Source organism: Barbus barbus (assembly GCF_936440315.1).
Source record: "Barbus barbus genome assembly, chromosome: 5".
In the NCBI taxonomy this organism is placed as follows: Eukaryota; Metazoa; Chordata; class Actinopteri; order Cypriniformes; family Cyprinidae; genus Barbus; species Barbus barbus.
Window position 1 is genome coordinate 30319227 of NC_136733.1, and position 19306 is coordinate 30338532.

A 19306-nucleotide genomic window follows, 5' to 3' on the forward strand; every position below is an offset into this window, starting at 1 on the left:
CAATACATTTTAGATACAGGCTCTATCATTCATTTCTGCTTGGGTATCAGGTTAATACTGTCATAATAATCAACCTGATGTCCATCCACTGTATTTACAACAGTGAACTCAGGAAAACCCAGGCTACATGTTTCTCCAGCGAAAAAATCAAGGAGTTAAAAACACTGACACACTCAAAATCTCTCAGAAATGAGTGACGATGATAGGAAAAGGACGAGAAGTATGCTTTTTGACAGGTCACTTCAGAAAGATGAATTCCACCATCACATCTAAAGCTTCAGTTGTTACGGAAATCAGTGGTGATGAGATTTGTGAGCATACACATACAGCATAATGGATTTGCAAAAATACGTACTATTCACGTTTGTCATTATGCAGTAAGAAAATTCATCTTGTTTTAATAATTGATACTTAACATTTATATATATATATATATATAAAATCGGGCAGAGTGGAGAGATACTGTAGAAAAGGGGTGTAGGGAGTCAGACACAGAATCAGGTAAAGCTGTTCAAGTTCAACCAGTTTCTTAAACAGAAAACTATGCAAAAAGGCAAAGCAACTGACAACTAAATAGATTTAAATAGACATTAGTTTTGAGTTTGCTAAAAATCCCTTTCATTCTCAAGATAGACATCTAAACAACCTGGTATAAATACAAATAAGTAGTGAATCTCCCATAATTAATAATAGAAACAGGCTAAGTGCTGTTTATTCTGAGTGTGCAAGTGAAAGTATGTGTAAACGTACAGTAAAAGTGAAAGAGATTTGAATGCTTAACGAGTGTGACAGTGTTCAGAAGAAACAGCAGGAAAGACGAAGACGGTAACTTGCAGTTTTTCTTCACACACACAGTTTTTCTGCACAGCTGTAACTCTTGTGACAGCTTCAAGCTATCTACACACTTTTCAACTGAGACTTGTGTGTGAGATTTTAGACAGAAAAGGTAAGTGGAGCTACAAACCAAGGAGCTGTTCACACACTGTGTTCTTGTGTTCAGAATAGAAAAGAACACGGTTTGGTGAAATGTTTTAAAAAGTGGAACTATTCGTAACATGGCACAGTCTTAAAATGAGGCATTCTTACTGAAGAAAAAAAATTGATTGAGATGATTTATGAAAACAAACATTCTGTCATCAAAAGTAGTCAGACCTGTTACGTTACTGTGACAATGACGTACATTCTACAATGCTTAAAATATAATACAAAAACAGGTTATAAGCAGCAACCAGTTTATTTTGTTACTAGGTGATTATCAAGTCAGTAAAGCAGATAATATGATTAAATAAGTCATTCTTTTGTGATGGGGTGATGTTGGGTGGTTAGATGGAAATCATTTATTTCTCTGATCAAATTGTTTTGGCCCTAGGAGAGAAAAATGGCAACTGCCAGCAGCAGTAAGTCTTAAGTCTCATGACAGAATATTATTTAATTAATTCAAAATATAGCATAACTTTGATCATGTACATGAGTCTATGTGTTTTTCTCTTCCTGCACAGATGAGTTTCATCTTATTGTCCCTGACGAAGCTCACAGTGCTGAGGTCAAACTGGGGTCGGATGTCACTGTACCATGTCACCTGTCACCTGAAATCAGTGCTGTTGACATGGAGATCAGGTGGTTTAAAGAGACAGAGTGTGTGTGTCTCTATAAGAACAGAGAGGTGACAGAGGGGAGGAGCTACAGAGGAAGAACAGGTCTGTCCACTGAGGAGCTGGACAGAGGAAATGTGTCCTTGAAGCTGAGAGAGTTCAAAGAATCAGACTTAGGAGTTTACCTGTGTCAGGTCATCAGTGAAGACCAAACCAAGGAGATAACAGTAGTAGTAGAAGAAGGAGGTGAGCATCCCATAACTCCACTCTACATCAGCTCAATGTCCTTAACAATCTCCTGCTTGAACTAAAAGTAAACTAAATCATAAATCAGTCAGCTGTTACATGCACCAAACCCAATCAAACGCTCATCCTTCAAATTGTGTTTTGTTCCCTCCTCAGCAAGGAAAGATACTGATGTCCAACCTGTGAATCAGACATCAAAGATTCAAGGTAGACAAGTTCATCTGACACTACATGAGGTGAGATGGCTTAAGAACTACTTTGATTTTGTTGAGATGTACATTAACACTAAAGTACCAAAAGCAAGGTCTACTGAACCAGGTCTAATCATAAGTGCCTCCTCAATCAGTTATTTCAGCTTTATGTGAACGTTTTAACAGAGAAATATTTATGTACCATCTTTACGATTCCATCTGTAACCGTAGAGCCATGATGGACTCTTAAGACTATTTTGTTTATACTTTCACAGTCAAACAGTCCTTTGGAGGAGAATCAGAAAATGAAAATGGAGGAATCTGCTTTAATAACAGGTGAGTGTTGTTAAAAGTCGTGACGTATTGTCAAGTATGGTGACCCATACTCGAAATTGGTGCTCTGCGTTTAACCCATCCAAGTGCACACACACAGCAGTGAGTAGTGAACAAATGCACACACACACACACACACACACCGTGAACACACACCCGGAGCAGTGGGCAGCCATGCTGCAGCGCCCGGGGAGCAGTTGGGGGTTCGGTGCCTTGCTCAAGGGCACCTCAGTCGTGGTATTGAGGGTGGAGAGAGCGCTGGACATTCACTCCCCCCACCTACAATTCCTGCCGGCCGGGGGCTCGAAAGTTCGAAAGAAAGTTCACTTTCTTTGTTATAAATCATGAAAGACCCATTAGGGAGACATTAAATTTCATCTTGTAGACTAGACATCATTAGTTTGATTTCCTTTTTCAGAGCTTGAAGTGAATTATGTGAAGGTACTTCACCAAACAATATTCAAGGTTTTCAAAAATCAAGGGAAAAAACTGGAACAAACTGAAATGCAGTTAAAGGCATCCAAGATGGATTTGGAAAGCATCTTACAACAACTAGAAACTATCAAAGAAAAATTTGGTCTCCTGCAAAATGAAAAACACATCGATATGAAAGAATTACACATTCAGCAAATAGAAAAACAACTGCTACAAATAACTAAACACATCGAAGAGAAACAGATTCAGCTTGAGGAGAAAGACATGCAACTGGAGAATATGAGCAAACAGATGAATGAGAAAGAGAAGCTACTAGAGTTCACAATCAAAGAGATGGAAACCAGTAAACAACAGCTGGAGACACTGAGACAGGAGCAAATGAGACATGAGGAGATGTTGGAGAAGAAAGAACAATTGAGGATTTCAGGTATGAAATTTGATCAAATTTTATCAAGCACATGCATATTAATATGAATGTTTGCTAAAGACACGACCTGACGTTACATCTGGGATTGTCTGTTCTTCTCCCAGAGTTGAATGAAAAATCCAAATGTCTTGAAGAAACAAAATCTCTTCTAGAAGAAAGAAATACAAAGATTAAAGATCTGGAGAAAGAGAAAGAAAGACTCGATGGAGAACTACAAGACAAAGACAGATGTCTTAAGGACAGTAATGCTAAACTGATGCAAACAGTCATAGAGGTTGGAAAGAAACAAAATCAGCTTCAGGGGAAACACACTCAACTGGAGAATATACACAAAATGTTGAGTGAGAAAATGAGACACCCAGAAAACAAAGCCAAAGAGCTGGAAGCCAGTAAATGTCAATCAAAGGAAAAGGAAACCGAAAGTACAAATCTGGAGAAATAGCAGCTAAAGTGTTCAGAACAGATTTTTAAAAACCATTTTTAAGGCATCAAAATATTTGGGTAGCTCCATTTTAAGGACATGCATTTGGTGTAGTGTTTTTAAAAATCTGCATTTAAGAATAAAAACAAAACAAGAAAAGCATAAAATTATTTATAACAAAAAATTTCCCCCTTAATTTTGAAATAGAATTGCACAATATCCCAAGAAATAACAGATATTAACTGATGTCAGTAATTGCAATGTTTCTGTGGTGGTGGCCATTTAAATTACTGTATTTCATTTGTGGGTTGTATTGATACCTAACTACTGTGCCTTTCCTTTACAATCTCAGTAAATGTGGTGTATAATGGTAAAATGTGTGTTTCTTTTTATTTAACTGTTCATGTAAAAGGATCAGATGACATTTCTGAGTTTAGGACATTATACTGTTTCAGCTATTAAAATAGTTCCGTTTTGTATGTAATAGCAAAATGTTTATATTTCGTTTCGTTTTTTTTTATTTTATTTTTTTTATTAATTTAGAAAAACATTTGGAGCATTTTTGTGTTCGTTAAATACGTTTTTTTTTTCTTTCTTAAAGTAACGACCAAGCGGCCAGGGGCAGACCGACAGGCTGATCATAGTTTATGTTTGATCAATTTAGCCTTCTCAAATCATCACTACTTGCCTAAAATAAAATCTATAGATATACTAAAACAGTTCAAGCATATAACAATGTTTAAACGTTAAACCTGCAACCCGTATGTAGCCTATACTTGTACATACATGGCAGTTCTATTCATCTCTACCTAGGTTTTTTTTATTTTTTTTATGAGCACTTTATGATATAGATAAGTTGCATTGGTGTAGCATACAAGTCGATTGATGTGTAAGACACATTTTATCATTTCATTCAGAAATGTAACATAAACTAAATGTTTACAAACATTAGAAACATGTCTATTCCCCACACTCCACCAAAAAATCCTGTAAATTTAGCAGTGTTCAGAATAGAAAAAAGAACGAAAATATAAGTAAAAAACAAACACAAATTATAGTGGCATTCACTATAAACATATAGCCTGTTATCAACTCTCAGCCTAAATATTTAAAGCGAAACTGCAACTTGCCTTTTCTCTTTAGTTATCAATCCTAATGTGCGCGCTTTGCGCTTGACCTTGATCGGTCGCCTTGAAAATCGCAGCACGTTTCAGATGAAATTTGCATTTTTAAACATTTTAAACACTTTCATTTTCAAAACAAGTAACTTATTTACAATTGTGTGTAAGTCAGGAGTAATATGCACTACAGGCCATCTATTGGATTTTACTGATATTGCACCAAATTAGCTATTTAACACAAGCATTCACACATTCAGACGTTGCAGAAAGAGAGAAAGTGAGGAAAGGATGAGTTTAGAGAATGAAAATGTGAAATCCCAAGTTTACAGCAATATGTGCTATTGCATAGACCTGAACAACCATCAATCACTTATTTAATCATCACTTATTTAATCACCATCATTCCAGTCCCGAAGAAGTCATCTCCATCCTGCTTCAATGACTACCGTCCAATAGCACTCACTCCTATTCTCATGAAGTGCTTCGAATGGCTAGTCATGCACCACATCAAGTCTGTCCTCCCCCCCCCCTCCCTGGACCCCTTCCAGTTTGCATATAGGTCCAACCGCTCGACCGATAATGCCATCGCCACTGCCCTCCACCCAGCCCTCACACATCTGGACAAAAAAGACACATATGTCAGGATGCTGTTCATAGACTTCAGTTCAGCAGTCAACACAATCATCCCTCAACAGCTCACTCACAAACTGGTCCAGCTTGGGCTCAACACCTCTCTGTGCAACTGGCTGTTGGACTTCCTGACCGGGAGACCTCAGGCAGTACCGGTCGGCATTAACACATCCAGCACCATCACACTGAACACTGGGGCCCCCCAAGGATGTGTGCTGAGCCCTCTCCTCTTCACTCTGCTGACCCACGACTGCACACCGTCACACAACTCCAACCTCTTCATTAAGTTTGCGGATGACACGCCTGTGGTGGGTCTCATTAGCAACAGAGATGAGACAAACTACAGGAGCGAGGTGAGCCACCTGGCCGGGTGGTGCAGTGACAACAATCTCTCTCTGAATGTGGAGAAGACAAAGGAGATTGTTGTTGACTTCAGGAGAGTACACACTCAGCATGCCTCTCTGACCATCAACGGTGCGACTGTGGAGAGAGTGAGCAGCACCAAGTTCCTGGGTGTGCACATCACAGAGGACCTCTCCTGGACTAACAACACTGTAGCACTGGCCAAGAAAGCACAGCAGCATCTCTACTTCACACAGCTTCTTCAGTCTGCTGCCATCAGGGAGGAGACTGCGGCGTCTCCAGGCGAGGACCAGCAGACTGAAGGACAGCTTCATACATCAGGCTGTCAGGAAGCTGAACTCCCTCCCGTCCTTGCCCCCCCCCCCTCTTTTACCCCATGCAACACTGAACACTGATACTGCGACCCCCCCCCCAGGACCTTCCACCCCCACCCACTTAAAAACTGTGACCAGCACCTGTCACTTGTGCAGCATTGGACTGATCACTACCTCATCCAGCATTGACTGCAAACTACCTCTTCGGATAGTCTGATAAAAGACTGTTCTCTTGTCACTTTAACAGACTGATAAGCTCTTCTTGCACTACACATATATCTGCACAGTTTTGTTTTATTTAACTGGTTTGCACTCTTATCTATTCTGCCATGTGCCTTATGCCACTTTATTTATCTCCTTTTTTATTTTTCTACAATGTCTTCAGACTGATAAGTTCCTCTTGCACTATATATATATATTCACTCTATACATATACACATATATCTGCACAGTTTTGTTTTATTTCACTGGTTTGCACTCTATCTGCCATGTGCCTTATGTCACTTTATCTATCTCTTTCTTTATTTTTCTACAAATGTCATCATTTGTATATCTGTATAGTTGTATGTACATATGTTTAAACTGTATTTATCCGTATTTGAACGTCTACTGTCAGTGTCTTAAATGTTAACTGTATGCACCAAGGGTCTGAGAGTAACGCAATTTCAATTTTCTGTATGTATGTGCCGTACATGTGGAAGAATTGACAATAAAGCAGACTTGACTTGACTTGACTTAACCCTCGCATTGAGTTTCTCAATGAGGCTAAAATTTGTATTAATTGCACCAGCTCAGTAAAAATCTGAAAGTTACTTGCTTGCTTTGCCTTTGTGTAAAGGGATTCCCTTTTGTCATGGTCCTTGCAGAAAGGGGGTTTCCCGAGGTTGCTGATTGGCTGACATTTAAGTGGTCGGTGGTAGTGATGTCTTGGGAAGCCAATCGTTGGGCGTTGGCTGGAGATGGTTTCAATTGCTAGTTGAAGTTTGAAGCGGGTGCAGTCGAACTGGACTTTGCAACAAACTTAACTTTTGAACACGAAACTCAACGGAAAGAAAATAAACTAAAGTGAAAATAAAATGAGGTAACGAGACTAGGTGTTTTTTCTTCTCATCGTGGTAGCAGCTGGCGTGCAGGCCGAAGCATGGCTAAAAGTTTAGAAGAGCAGAGAGAGCTGAAGAGGGGAGAGAGTGGGAAGAAGGTGTCCTGAGTTTTTAAACTCTGCTTTTTGACACCTCCCAATGGTTGTCTTGACCAATTAGATCCTATCCTGGCTCGGAGTATTGCTTTGTTTCTCCACCCAAGCAATAAATCAACATAATTTTGGACATGAATTCTATAACAAGACTATGATACATTTGAGAAAGAATTGATTGGAAGAAATATTTAAAGCATAATTTTTCAAACTCATAGGAAACCCGATGCCTTAAAATTATTAAGTAAATAATTTGGGTGAACTATCCCTTTAAGAACTATAATATTTGTAAATAATACACACCTAATTCATATAAGACACTGATATTTATCTTTAATCGTGCTCTTACTGAATCAACATTTTACTTAAAATTTTACTATTAAAATTAATTAGAACTAAACATCTAAAGAGAGAAGTTCTTGCTTATAATTAGTATTAATAAGATGGTGGTCACAAGAAGTAAAACTATGGTAAATTACTATATGATGATGAACTGACAAGCCTATGTATTGGTGTTCTCCAGTTTACCTCTTCATGCAGTTTACATTGTCGTGGCCGTTTTCAGCCAGCATCACTACAGAACCTTTAATGTTCTCATATATCACACGACTATAACAATAATTCTGTGTCACATTTGAATGGATGAAGCGACTTGCGCTGTTTATCACTTTACATTGCGCGTGGCTGGCGGATGCATAGCGCCGATTCACACTTTTTGCAGTTCACTGTAAAACAGTTTAAAAATAGAGCCTAATGTGGGGGAGGTCTTCCTCCCTTCAGCTATCTGCTCACTACTCGACCGATCCACCGGGAATGTCCCGGTGCTCCATGGCCAGTAGGCTCTCCCTGCTAGTAGGTGAAAAACAATAGTGGAGGGAGTTCTCTCAATGCAGCGCAATGCGCACTCAGTCGATGATGGGCGGGAAAAGGTAGAATGACTGAAGTGATAATGCACCAATTACAACAAAGAATCACGAGTTTCACTAATTGGACACCGTTATAGGGGAAGCTACAGTAGATTACGGACTTGCTAAGCAACAAAAGAAGTGGTTATACGCAAATATTGATCCTTAGATGTCGTAATACGCAAACAGCCCGAGGAAAAAGAAAGCACAAGGCGTATAGCCTACTTGTCTATGGCCCCGACTATACCACTGAACAAAACTCACCCAATCGCGTTCCCAGGAAATTCAGACAAGGCACAGAAAATGCAACATAAAAACTAGAAAGAGCTGATTTGTGAGGAGAGCAATCACACTTAATTTCTTAAACCAAAATAAAACTGAACACCTCAAAATTGGAAAAACAAAAAACAATAACCTTCAAAAAGGTCTCTTCAGTGTAACGGATAAATAAAATAATGTTAAGTAAAATTAAAAAGTCAAAGTCTTGCACTGGATGTGCTGGTTTCAGCCTCATTGGCAGCTGCAGTCATGTCCTCATCTCATTTATAAAACACCTGTGATTCACAACTACTGTCTAAGAAACTCACATTCGCATAAAGTAGCCTGTTGACAAGTTTGGGTGAGTAAGGGCAAAATGCACAAGATATAGTACTTTCAGTGCCCTGTAGTTGGCAATATCACATCTTTTGTAACATAAATAAACTCATAAATGTAGTGAAGTAGAGAGTAAAAGTTGCTAATATCTTTGATACTCAGTAACTACAAAGTGCCCGAAAAGATACTTAAGTACAGTAATTAGCTACATTTACTCAAGTACTTTACACCTCTGTGCCAGATTTCCAGTGTCCTACCTATCTTTTTTTCTGTACAAATAAAAATCTTTAAAGCCAGTTTTCTAAGTTTCACAGTCTGGAGCAGAGCGGCAATCCACCTGTCACTCAAGTGGCCACGCCCTTAATTATGCAGAACTTTAAGGCTTAATATAATTTAAACGGATAATTGACCCCCCTCGCAGTTGTCACGAAGGGAAAAATTAGCTATATTGACTAAAACCACTTTTTGTACCAGGCTGTAGACATTTTTTTTTTCTGCTGTAAACTTAACAGTTCACTGTTAGAATTACCAGATGTAAAGGATAAAATTAAAGAATGAACTGCTAGCTATTGGAAAACAGCCACAGTTAAAAATTATTTTGGTACCAATTGGGAGCTTTTTAAGTTTGAGACAGGTGTTTATTTAAAAAAAGTTGGAACATTTTTAGCCAAAAAAAGAAGGGTTGTTGAAGACAACCTAATCATGAAATTATCTCAGTCTAATAACTTTGATTGCACTTCTCTAGAAGAAAAATCTGAAATTGAAGATTTGCAAATGAAATTGGATAAATTGTACTTATCAAAGGATAGGGGTGCTTATATAAGATCCAGAAAAAAAAGGCTCGAAGAGGAAGAACTCAATTCCGCATATTTTTTTAAGATAGAAAAGCATAATTTTACCCTCTCAACAATTGAGGGCCATTCCACCGAATAGGTGCCATTTGTGTCCCCAGGACATCATAGGTACAAACATGCATAAAAATGAATTATAAAATAAATTTTATTATTAAGAAAAGTGTCCTGCGCATTAATCTAACTGCAAATTTAAAATATATAATTAAAAAAGTTATTCAAAACTACCTAAAACACTGAAAATATAACATTTGTACATGTCCCCAGTGTCTAACGCTACATTTCAACTTCAAATATAATGTTTACAATCCTTCAGAAAACATTTTTATTTTGCATTTTTGTGTTTTCACTCAGTCCTGTTACCCTAACACATTCCCCCCTCTAAAAAACTGGGAAAATTCCACAAGACACATTTTCAACATAATATTGCAACATCTGGATCTTCTGAAGACAATGAAATGATCGGAAGCATGTGGTCTCATTTTCTTTTCTGTGTATTTGATGATATTGTAACGGTGGCTGGGTGCGTTATTATAAATATACTGTCCTGTTACCTAAATTATTTCTTAGATGTTACTTGTTTATTTTAAAAATACAAATCTTTGGTGAATAACTATAATTTGCTGAGTATTTTCATATTAACATGTACTCCATGTGGCTAGATTATATGTATTTGCTGATTTTATCCTAAAATCTCAATCTTGTTACTTTCAGTCCTGTTACTCTCATATATCCTATACTTATATATAGTAACTGAGTAAAAGTAACAGGAGTGAGTAGTGTCATCAGATTTATTCATGTAAATATTAGGCTACATCCATACTAATCTAGATAAATTTGAAAATGCATCTTTTTCTCAGAGAAAACCTATAGTTGTTCCTGCATTTTATATTACATTCCTGCAAGTATGACAGAAAATGTACTTGAAATTTCTGTCCTGTGGCAATTATGTATTAGGCTCATATATGGAATGGTGTTTGAGTGTGAGCTGCGCTATAAGAAATCAAAATCCACAGAAAAACTGAAAAGATATTATTTGTTAAGTTTTTTTTATTGTTAGAAATCAATTTTATTTTAATATTTATTATTTTTTCATTATTTATATCTTATCTAATAACCTGTCCTCTACCCCTAAACAATAACCTCTGCAGACCACTAGATTTAAATAAAAACATGATTTGGCCTTTTTTAGCAGTGAGGTCAGCTCACTACACTGTAAAAAGTGATAAGTTGGCTTAACTTAAAAAAATTGAGGAAACCCCTTGCCTTAAAATGATTAAGTAAATAATAATTAAAAAAAAATAAATTAAGTGAATTTGACCATTGAGAAAGGGGGGTTAAACTTCTTGATTTCACCACTTTAAACAACACCTTTAAAATAAATTGGATTAAAAACTGTATCAATAAGCCCTCATCTATATGGAATCTGATCCCTAATGTTGTTTTTTCCAAACTAGGTGGTTTAAGTTTTCCAACAAATGTTTTACAAAGATCCACTGAGTGACATGAGATTGGGAAAGAAAGACCTCTAAAAAGCATGAGAACCCCATGTGGCAGTGCATCAGCAACAACTGCAAACTCTTTCAGACGAACAGGAATTCCACGCTTAGCTAAAAACTCAAATTACAGATTGAACCATTTTGATTGAAAAGTTGAGACACAAAAATAATATCATTTTTAAACCAATTTTCAAAAAAGAGATTTGTGTTTATACAGTAGATTCTTGTTATTCCAGATTACGAGTGAGGTGTAAAATTGTGTTTTTTTTTTTTGCCTATGAAAAAGAGATCATTTGACAGGGATTTTCATGATGTTATAGTTACAGAGTAATAAGAAACAGTGTCTTTCGTCATCCAAGTCAAAAAACAATAAGAAAATTAGAGTTTTGTTTCAGATGGAGTATATTTCTGTGCTTTATGTAATCTCTTATTGGAATGGTTTAGTAAGTGATATTCCTGGAAGAAAGTTGGGTCATTACCTCACAAATATTTAATTACTAACAAAACGAGAGAAATTGCATTTAAGTTGATTCATAGAATATAAGTGCTCTCTTAAAAGACTTAAGAATGATATTAATACCAACTGTTCTTTCTGTTTAGAAAACAATGAAACATCTTTACATTTATTCTGGAGTTGCTCTTACACAACATCCTTTTGGTGTCACATTCTTGCCTTTATCAAATGTTATGTGAATCCTAATTTTGAGTTTACTTAGAGAAATGTCATTTTTGGCTTTCATGAATGTGAAAAAAAGTGACGCTTATTTTATAAACCTTATTTTCCTGTTAGCTGAATATCATATTCATAAATGTAATTTTTCTAAATGCAAACCTCTTTTTTTAAGATTCAAACTTGAAATGAAAATGTACTTTGATTCTATTGAGTTCTCTACGAACATAAAAGCAATAAGAACAATGACTTTGTTGAAGGACTTGACACTTCCTTTGGACTGAATGTACCTGAAAGGTTGTTGTATTAAGTTTTGACGATTACAATTGTTTTGTTGTTGTTGTTGTGCTCCAGACTCTATACCCCATTGTGACAAGCAAAAATCAGATTTGAAAATAATGAAATGAAAAGGAAAACATATAACACAGCATAATTATTCAGTAAGCAACTTTGACACTGAATCAAAAGGGTCACTGTCCTTTTGAAAGTTGATCCTTCAGCCCAGTCTGAAGTCCTAGGTGCTCTGCAGGTTTTCATTGAAGAAATCACTTTTTTGTTGTGTTCAGTTTTTCTTCTTACCTGACCAGCACGATGCTGATACCATGCTTCACTGTTATTGCTGATACCATGCTTCACTGTCATGCTTTAAGCAGTCCACCATTGTTCCTGTCCCCAAAAAACCGCAGCCCACCTGCCTAAACGACTATCGCCCTGTAGCCCTCACATCAGTGGTGATGAAGTGCTTTGAGAGACTGGTCAGAGACTTCATCATTGCATCACTACCAGACACACTGGATCCACTACAGTTTGCAAACAGACATAACCGCTCCACGGAGGATGCCATCTCACACCTCCTCCACACCACAACAAGTCACCTGGACTGCAGAAAAGGGAATTATGTAAAAATGCTGTTTGTGGACTACAGTTCAGCGTTTAACACCATAATTCCCTCCACACTCACCTCCAAGTTGGAGGTCCTTGGTCTCAGCACATACTTGTGCCAATGGATCTCCAGCTTCCTGAAGGACAGACAGCAAGCCGTACGGATGGGTAAACACACCTCATCCTCCATCACCCTAAGCACTGGAGCCCCTCAAGGTTGTGTTCTGAGCCCCCTGCTGTACTCACTGTACACTTATGACTGTGTGGCCACTTCCAACTCCACCACCATCATCAAGTTTGCTGATGACACTGTTGTGTTGGGCCTGATCTCAGACAACGACGAGACGGCCTACATACAGGAGATTAAGAACCTGGAGAGTTGGTGCCAGGTGAATAGTCTACACCTGAACATCAGCAAAACTAAGGAGCTGATAGTGGACTTCAGTACGAAGCAGGAGCGGTCATACCAGCCGATCACGATCAGCGGGACTCCAGTGGAGAGAGTGGACAGCTTCAGATACCTGGGTGTTCACATCACGCAGGACTTGACTTGGTCCTGTCATACCAGCACCCTGGTGAAGAAGGCCAGGCAGCGTCTGTACCATCTGAGACGCTTAAGGGACTTTAGACTTCCCTCTCGGGTGCTTAAGACTTTTTACACCTGCACCATCGAGAGCGTCCTGACGGGCAGCATCACTTCCTGGTTCGGGAACTGCACTATGCAGGACAGACGAGCCCTCCAGAGGGTGGTGCGTTCAGCGGAACGTACCATTCACACCGAGCTCCCTAACCTGCAGGAGATCTACAGCAAGCGGTGCCTGACCAGGGCCAGGAAGATAGTGAAGGACCTCAGCCATCCCAACAATGGACTCTTTTCTCTGCTGCGTTCAGGGAGACGCTTCCGCTCCATGAAGGCGAACACAGAGAGAATGAGGAGGAGCTTCTTCCCGCAGGCCATTCGGAGTCTTAACCTCTCTCCACTCTAAGCACATCACCCCACACTTCCACTTTGCACATTTTCAAATACAATCTGCACTAATTTGTAGAAGGGTTACGTAAGGATAAATGAGTGGGATTTACATACCATTTGTCTTTGTCTTTAGTATTCCTTTACTCACTTATACACTTTACTGCACAGCACACGGACACTTTATCACTGACATACACTTTACTTTTTATAGAATCTATATAGAATCATATTCTATTTTTATTCTTCATATCTATTTTTATTCTCATATCTATTTGTTATTTTATTTTATTGCTAGTTTATTTCTGTATATATGTTTACTGTGCTTTTTCTATTTGTATTTTTGTAAACTTGAGGTTTTTCTTAATTTTGTTGGACAATTTGTTGGACAGTCGTACAATACATTTCACTACATGTTGTACTACGTATGTATATGTATGTGACAAATAAAATTTGAATTTGAATTTGAATTTGTGCAGGTGATGAGACACATGCTCTCTGAAACTCAACCAGCTAGGATGTTCTTGGTCACCTCTTTCAATCCTGTTTCTGAGCTCTGAGGCAGTTCCTTTGATCTCATAGCTTGGTTTTGTTTTGATTTTTATTCTCAGCTTTTAGACCTGTATAGACAGTTGTGCGCCTTTCCAAATCATGTCTAGACAACTGAATTTGCCTTAGGTGAATTCCAATCGAAGTGTATCCAAAGTTCAGATTTTTTTTTTTTGCTTTGTCATTATGGGTTATGAAGTGTAGAATTAATTAAAATTAATTAACAAAATAATAATAATAATATTTTAGCACAGAATTTTAGCATAAATTATGTCTGATGTTTGATTTGTCAATATTGGGTAGTGTAGAATGATGCACTGAAGAACATAAAGCATTTTGGCAAAAGGCTGCAACAGTAAAATGGGAACAAAAAAGGAAGAAGTCTGAATATTTGCACTGTACATCCCTAAAATCCATTTGTCACACTGTAGAACCACCAAAGGGAAAAGATGCATTTAGCATAAACAGAAACACAAACAAGTTTAAAAGATCAAGGCTGCATTTACTGTAAACAGAAACAGAAACTGTTTTTAACATGCTTACAAGATCTGGCTGCATTTACCATAAACTGAAAGTGATTTGGATTTAAAGCCTACAAATTAAACAACTAACAAAATACAAAATAACAGATTGAATGATATATAGTGAATGAATATTCAGTTTGATGCATGCAGTATGTATGAATGATGGTTATACCTTAATGTTTACTTTTGTGCTTAAATGAGGTAATGAAGAACATTTTAATAAAAAATAAAACATGAAAAATATGTGTGAATTTCAGTGAATTATATACCTTTAATGCTCGTAATTGATACTCAGAACAAGTTTAAAGTCTCAAGCACTTTTGGCCAACCAACTAAGCAGCCAGCACAGTATAAGGGAGGGGAAGTCTCCACAGGCTTTATTCTTTCAAATAGGGTGCAGCAGAAAGGACGGATCTTATCTTTTACAAACGCATTCTGTGTGAACTGCATCAGACAGATTTGATTGCAAAATAGATAGCTGTGGACTATAAACCAATGAACTTATGTTCAATGATATGCTAACAATATATTTACGTCTGATACCACTTTTTTATTTATCAGTGCTACAGACTGTATGATCTTTGTCACACATTAAACTGCATGTATTCTGTAAAAAAACATTTATAGAATGCACCAATTATCCTATATAACAATTAAATAACAGTAGTGTAATTTCAATTTACAGTCTTACAGCACTGTTAAACAATGTTCTGTAACCCGTTTAAATTGTCAGTGTAACCCCATTTAATTGTGCATTGACATTCTGTCATAGAAAATTTATTTTGTATCCCCTTTTGAGTTGCATACCACAAAGACACTGAGGTGTATTTGGTGTAATATTATGATTACCTCTATGGGGGCGCTTATCTCAATTACTCAATATACATTTTGAGTAATTTACTCGATTAGATTAAGTTTAGATGAAGTCAGATGAACATGCACGCGCAAGGTTAGCATGCCTTCCAGAAACTATTAAATTTTGTTTTTTCAAAAAGTTTCTTTATTTGAATGTGCATATTCATTTATTAAGAATGCTGTTAATCATTCAGTTTTCCAAATGATCCTGTCATTCATGAAAAAAAACAGGCAATGTTTCTCTTCACTGATTTTTGCTTGTTAATGCCTTTCTTTGAATGAAATGGTATTCATCGTATTGTACATGTGCTATAAAAAATATTAGATGTTTTAAGAACTAAGACTTTTTTTGTTTTTTCACTCCCTATGTGCTCTCCATGCCCTAGTTTCTCCCATGTATTTCCTTATGCCCTTATTTGGTCCTTCCTGTTTCCTGTTCCCATTATGTTCCATCTATGTCAGCTGTGTTTCCCCGATCCCCTCGTTTTCTCCCTCATTACTTAAGCCCTGTGTTTTCCTGTGTCTAGTGTCCGCTGTTATATGTTATTCCCTGTTTGGTCTCCTGTGTTCGTAAAGTCTCTGTTCTATTGGATTATTAAAGACTATTTTGTTCAAGTTGATCCTCGTCTCCTAACCCTAACCCTCACTCAAGCCTGCCGGCCTCCCCCTTCTCCTCAGCCCATAAGAGGAGAATGGGGAGGATTCTCAGAGTACCCAGAGCACCCTCCAGTGCCGGCTCCAGCCAGAGAGAGCCCCCCTGTGCCCGCTCCTCTAGAACCCATCCTGGCCGGTAGACCCCTAATTTTCCCCAAATAATTTTTTTTGGGAGGCTATAGGGGGCCAAATTGAAAGAACCAAATTGCCTATCACAGCTTTGCTGATGATACCAGATACACCTAGCATTATCTCCAAATGACTATAGCCCCATTGACTCCCTCTGCCAATGCATTGATGAAATTAACATGTTGGATGTGCAAAAACTTTCTTCAGTTAAACAAGGAGAAAACTAAAGTCACTGCATTTGGATACAAAGATGAAGTTCTCAAGGTGAATGCATAACTTGACTCTAGGGCTCAAACAACTAAAAATCAAGTCAGAAATCTTGGGGTGATTCTGGAGACAGACCTTAGTTTTAGTAATCATGTCAAAGCAGTAACTAAATCAGCATCATCTCAAAACATTGCAAGTATTAGTTTTGTTTCCAATCAATTGTTCATGCCTTTATCACCAGCAGGGTGGATTATTGTAATGGTCTCCTCACCGGCCTTCCAAAGAAGACCATTAGACAGCTGCAGCTCATCCAGAACGCTGCTGCCAGGATTCTGACTAGAAGCAGAAAATCTGAGCATATCACACCAGTCCTCAGGTCCTTACACTGGCTTCCAGTTACATCTAGGATTTTTACTCGTTTATAAGTCACTCAATGGCCTAGGACCTAAATACATTGCTGATATACTCACTGAATATAAACCTAGCAGACCACTCAGATCATTAGGATCGAGTCAGTTAGAAATACCAAGGGTTCACACAAAACAAGGGGAGTCCGCTTTTAGCTATTATGCCGCCCACAGTTGGAACCAGCTTCCAGTAGAGATCAGATGTGCTAAAACATTAGCCACATTTAAATCAAGACTCAAAACTAATCTGTTTAGCTGTGCATTTGTTGAATGAGCACTGTGCTATGTCCGAACTATTGGCTGATTCAGAGGTCAAGGTCAGCCATTTTGTGTTGACACCATTGTAGTCCTTAGTTCACAACACTTGTGTCACCTCAGTCAACACTTAAGAATCAGTCATAGACTTTACTGCAGGTTGCTTTTAGCTTCTTTATAAAAGTCTCCTACTCTTAGAAAAGTCATACTTTTTACTAAGAATTTTTTGACACTTAAGTCAAAGCTTAAGACTATTCTTAAGAGCATTTCTGAGAAGTTTTATACATACGGGCCCTGGGGCCATATGTATAAAGCCACTCAGAGTCAAATTTTAGTCCTAAGTGTGTCAAAATTATAAGGACATAATTTTACTCTTATTCCTAGACTTAAGAATAAGAGTGATTCATAAAAGTTCCTAAGAGTTAAAACTAGGTCTCAGCTCCTAAATTATTTAAGAGAGCTGGAGAGTTCTCCTAACCTAGTTAGGAGTAACAAGATGGCAGCAAAGAGGAGACAAACACTTTCCAGCGAAGATATGACATATTGGAGTTATATGATGATATGGAGTTGATAAAATGATACAAACTTGATTGTCAAGATCAAAAAGTCTTTTTTTATATTTATCTCTAATTCTAGCATCAAACCTAGCCTATATTAAACTCTAGACAGTATAGTACATTGAATGCTTTTTACAGTGCTCCTGTGATACAGTTCCGTCACCCTAAATTTATCTTCAATATGCATTATTCAAGAATACCATGGAATTACTTTTTTCTTTTTTATGCAATCAAATGGCCGACATGGGAAAATTGGGTATTGTTTGCCTCAGTATGTTGCACAGATTTTTGCACAATCCAAAAAACCAATTCAAGTTATGAGCAAAATTAGCCATTTTTCATATCTCCTTACCTCTAGGTGGTGCTGTGCCAAAAAAGAGAGAGTCAAGTGCAGTTTTAGACATTGCAAGTTTGAGTGTAAAACATGACAACATGGCAATTCAATTGTAGCACCCTCAAGCTGAATCATTACTGGTAAAAATGCAATTTTGACGAGTAACACTGGGAGCATTTTAAGCTAAAATTACTTTTTCCTTGTAGCAGAGAATCAGAATAGGCTACTGCAAGTATTTGGAAATCTAAGCAATTCTGAAGTAAAGGATTTGGATGATGACTGGCACAAATTTTCTTTTATATGATCTTAAATCAGTGAGGAATGGTTCTATGCAACTTTTTATAAACGAGGGCCAATAGGAACCTGCATTCTTTCATTTTCACTTACGGCTGCAGTTATATGCCTCTTACTTACCCATTAAGGTAACACTTTATAATAACTGCACACTATGAATCATTAGTTAAGCATTAGTAAATAGTCAGTTCATCCTTTATAAAATACAGCCATAAATGCCTTGTTCTTGATTTACAAGCATATCTATTACAAAGGAGATTTAAAGGCTTAGTTTTTCATACTTTATTAATGATCATTTGATCATTTCTAAATGATTGCATTATTTACAAACCAATTATTTAGGAGTTGTCAGTTGTTCAAGATCATATAGAAATGATAAAATGATCATTAATAAAGTATGAAAATACAATTATTAAACATTATAGATATGCTCAAGAATAAAACATGTATAGCTGTATTTATAAACTGCTTACTAATGCCTATTAATGTTGGAAAAATCCTTTATAAAGGATACAATGCTTACAATAAGGTTCATTAGTTCACATTAGTTAACTAGTTAACATGAACTAAGAATAAACAATACTTCTACAGCATTTATTAATCTTAGTTCATGTTAGTTTCAGCATTTATTAATGCATTATTAAAATCACAAGTTGTACTTTAACATTAGTTAATGCACTGTGAACTAACATGAGCAAACAATGAACAACTCTATTTTTATTAACTAACATTAACAAAGATTAATAAATAGTGTAATAAATGTATTGTTCATTGTTTGTTCATGTTAGTTAATACATTAACTAATGTTAACAAATGACACCTTATTGTAAAGTGTTACCAATCATTCTCACTCAACAAACTTTTACACCTTATACTTAACAATCACACTTATACAAGTTATTTATTTT

At 37.1% G+C, this 19306-nt stretch overlaps 1 protein-coding gene across 2 annotated transcripts; it reads left to right on the top strand.

The window, feature by feature from the left end:
• Positions 1-748: 748 nt before the first annotated feature.
• On the top strand, positions 749-4017 carry LOC306870475 (uncharacterized protein). Of its 2 annotated transcripts, none has more exons than XM_079417787.1 (7): positions 749-946; positions 1370-1397; positions 1500-1838; positions 1995-2074; positions 2305-2365; positions 2781-3224; positions 3329-4017. In XM_079417787.1, exons 2-7 carry the CDS (start codon positions 1379-1381, stop codon positions 3664-3666), a joined length of 1281 nt encoding a protein of 426 aa, XP_079273913.1. In that variant the 5' UTR covers positions 749-946; positions 1370-1378; the 3' UTR covers positions 3667-4017. The 2 variants fall into 2 exon arrangements, with proteins under 2 accessions (XP_079273913.1, XP_079273914.1); XM_079417788.1 differs by having other exon boundaries at positions 760-825.
• The last annotated feature ends 15289 nt before the right edge of the window (positions 4018-19306 follow it).

Coding starts and splice junctions, on each gene's coding strand:
- LOC306870475 (XM_079417787.1), top strand. Junction 1,839..1,994: donor AGTAGTAGTAGAAGAAGGAG/GTGAGCATCCCA, acceptor TTCCCTCCTCAG/CAAGGAAAGATACTGATGTC. Junction 2,366..2,780: donor GGAATCTGCTTTAATAACAG/GTGAGTGTTGTT, acceptor TTCCTTTTTCAG/AGCTTGAAGTGAATTATGTG.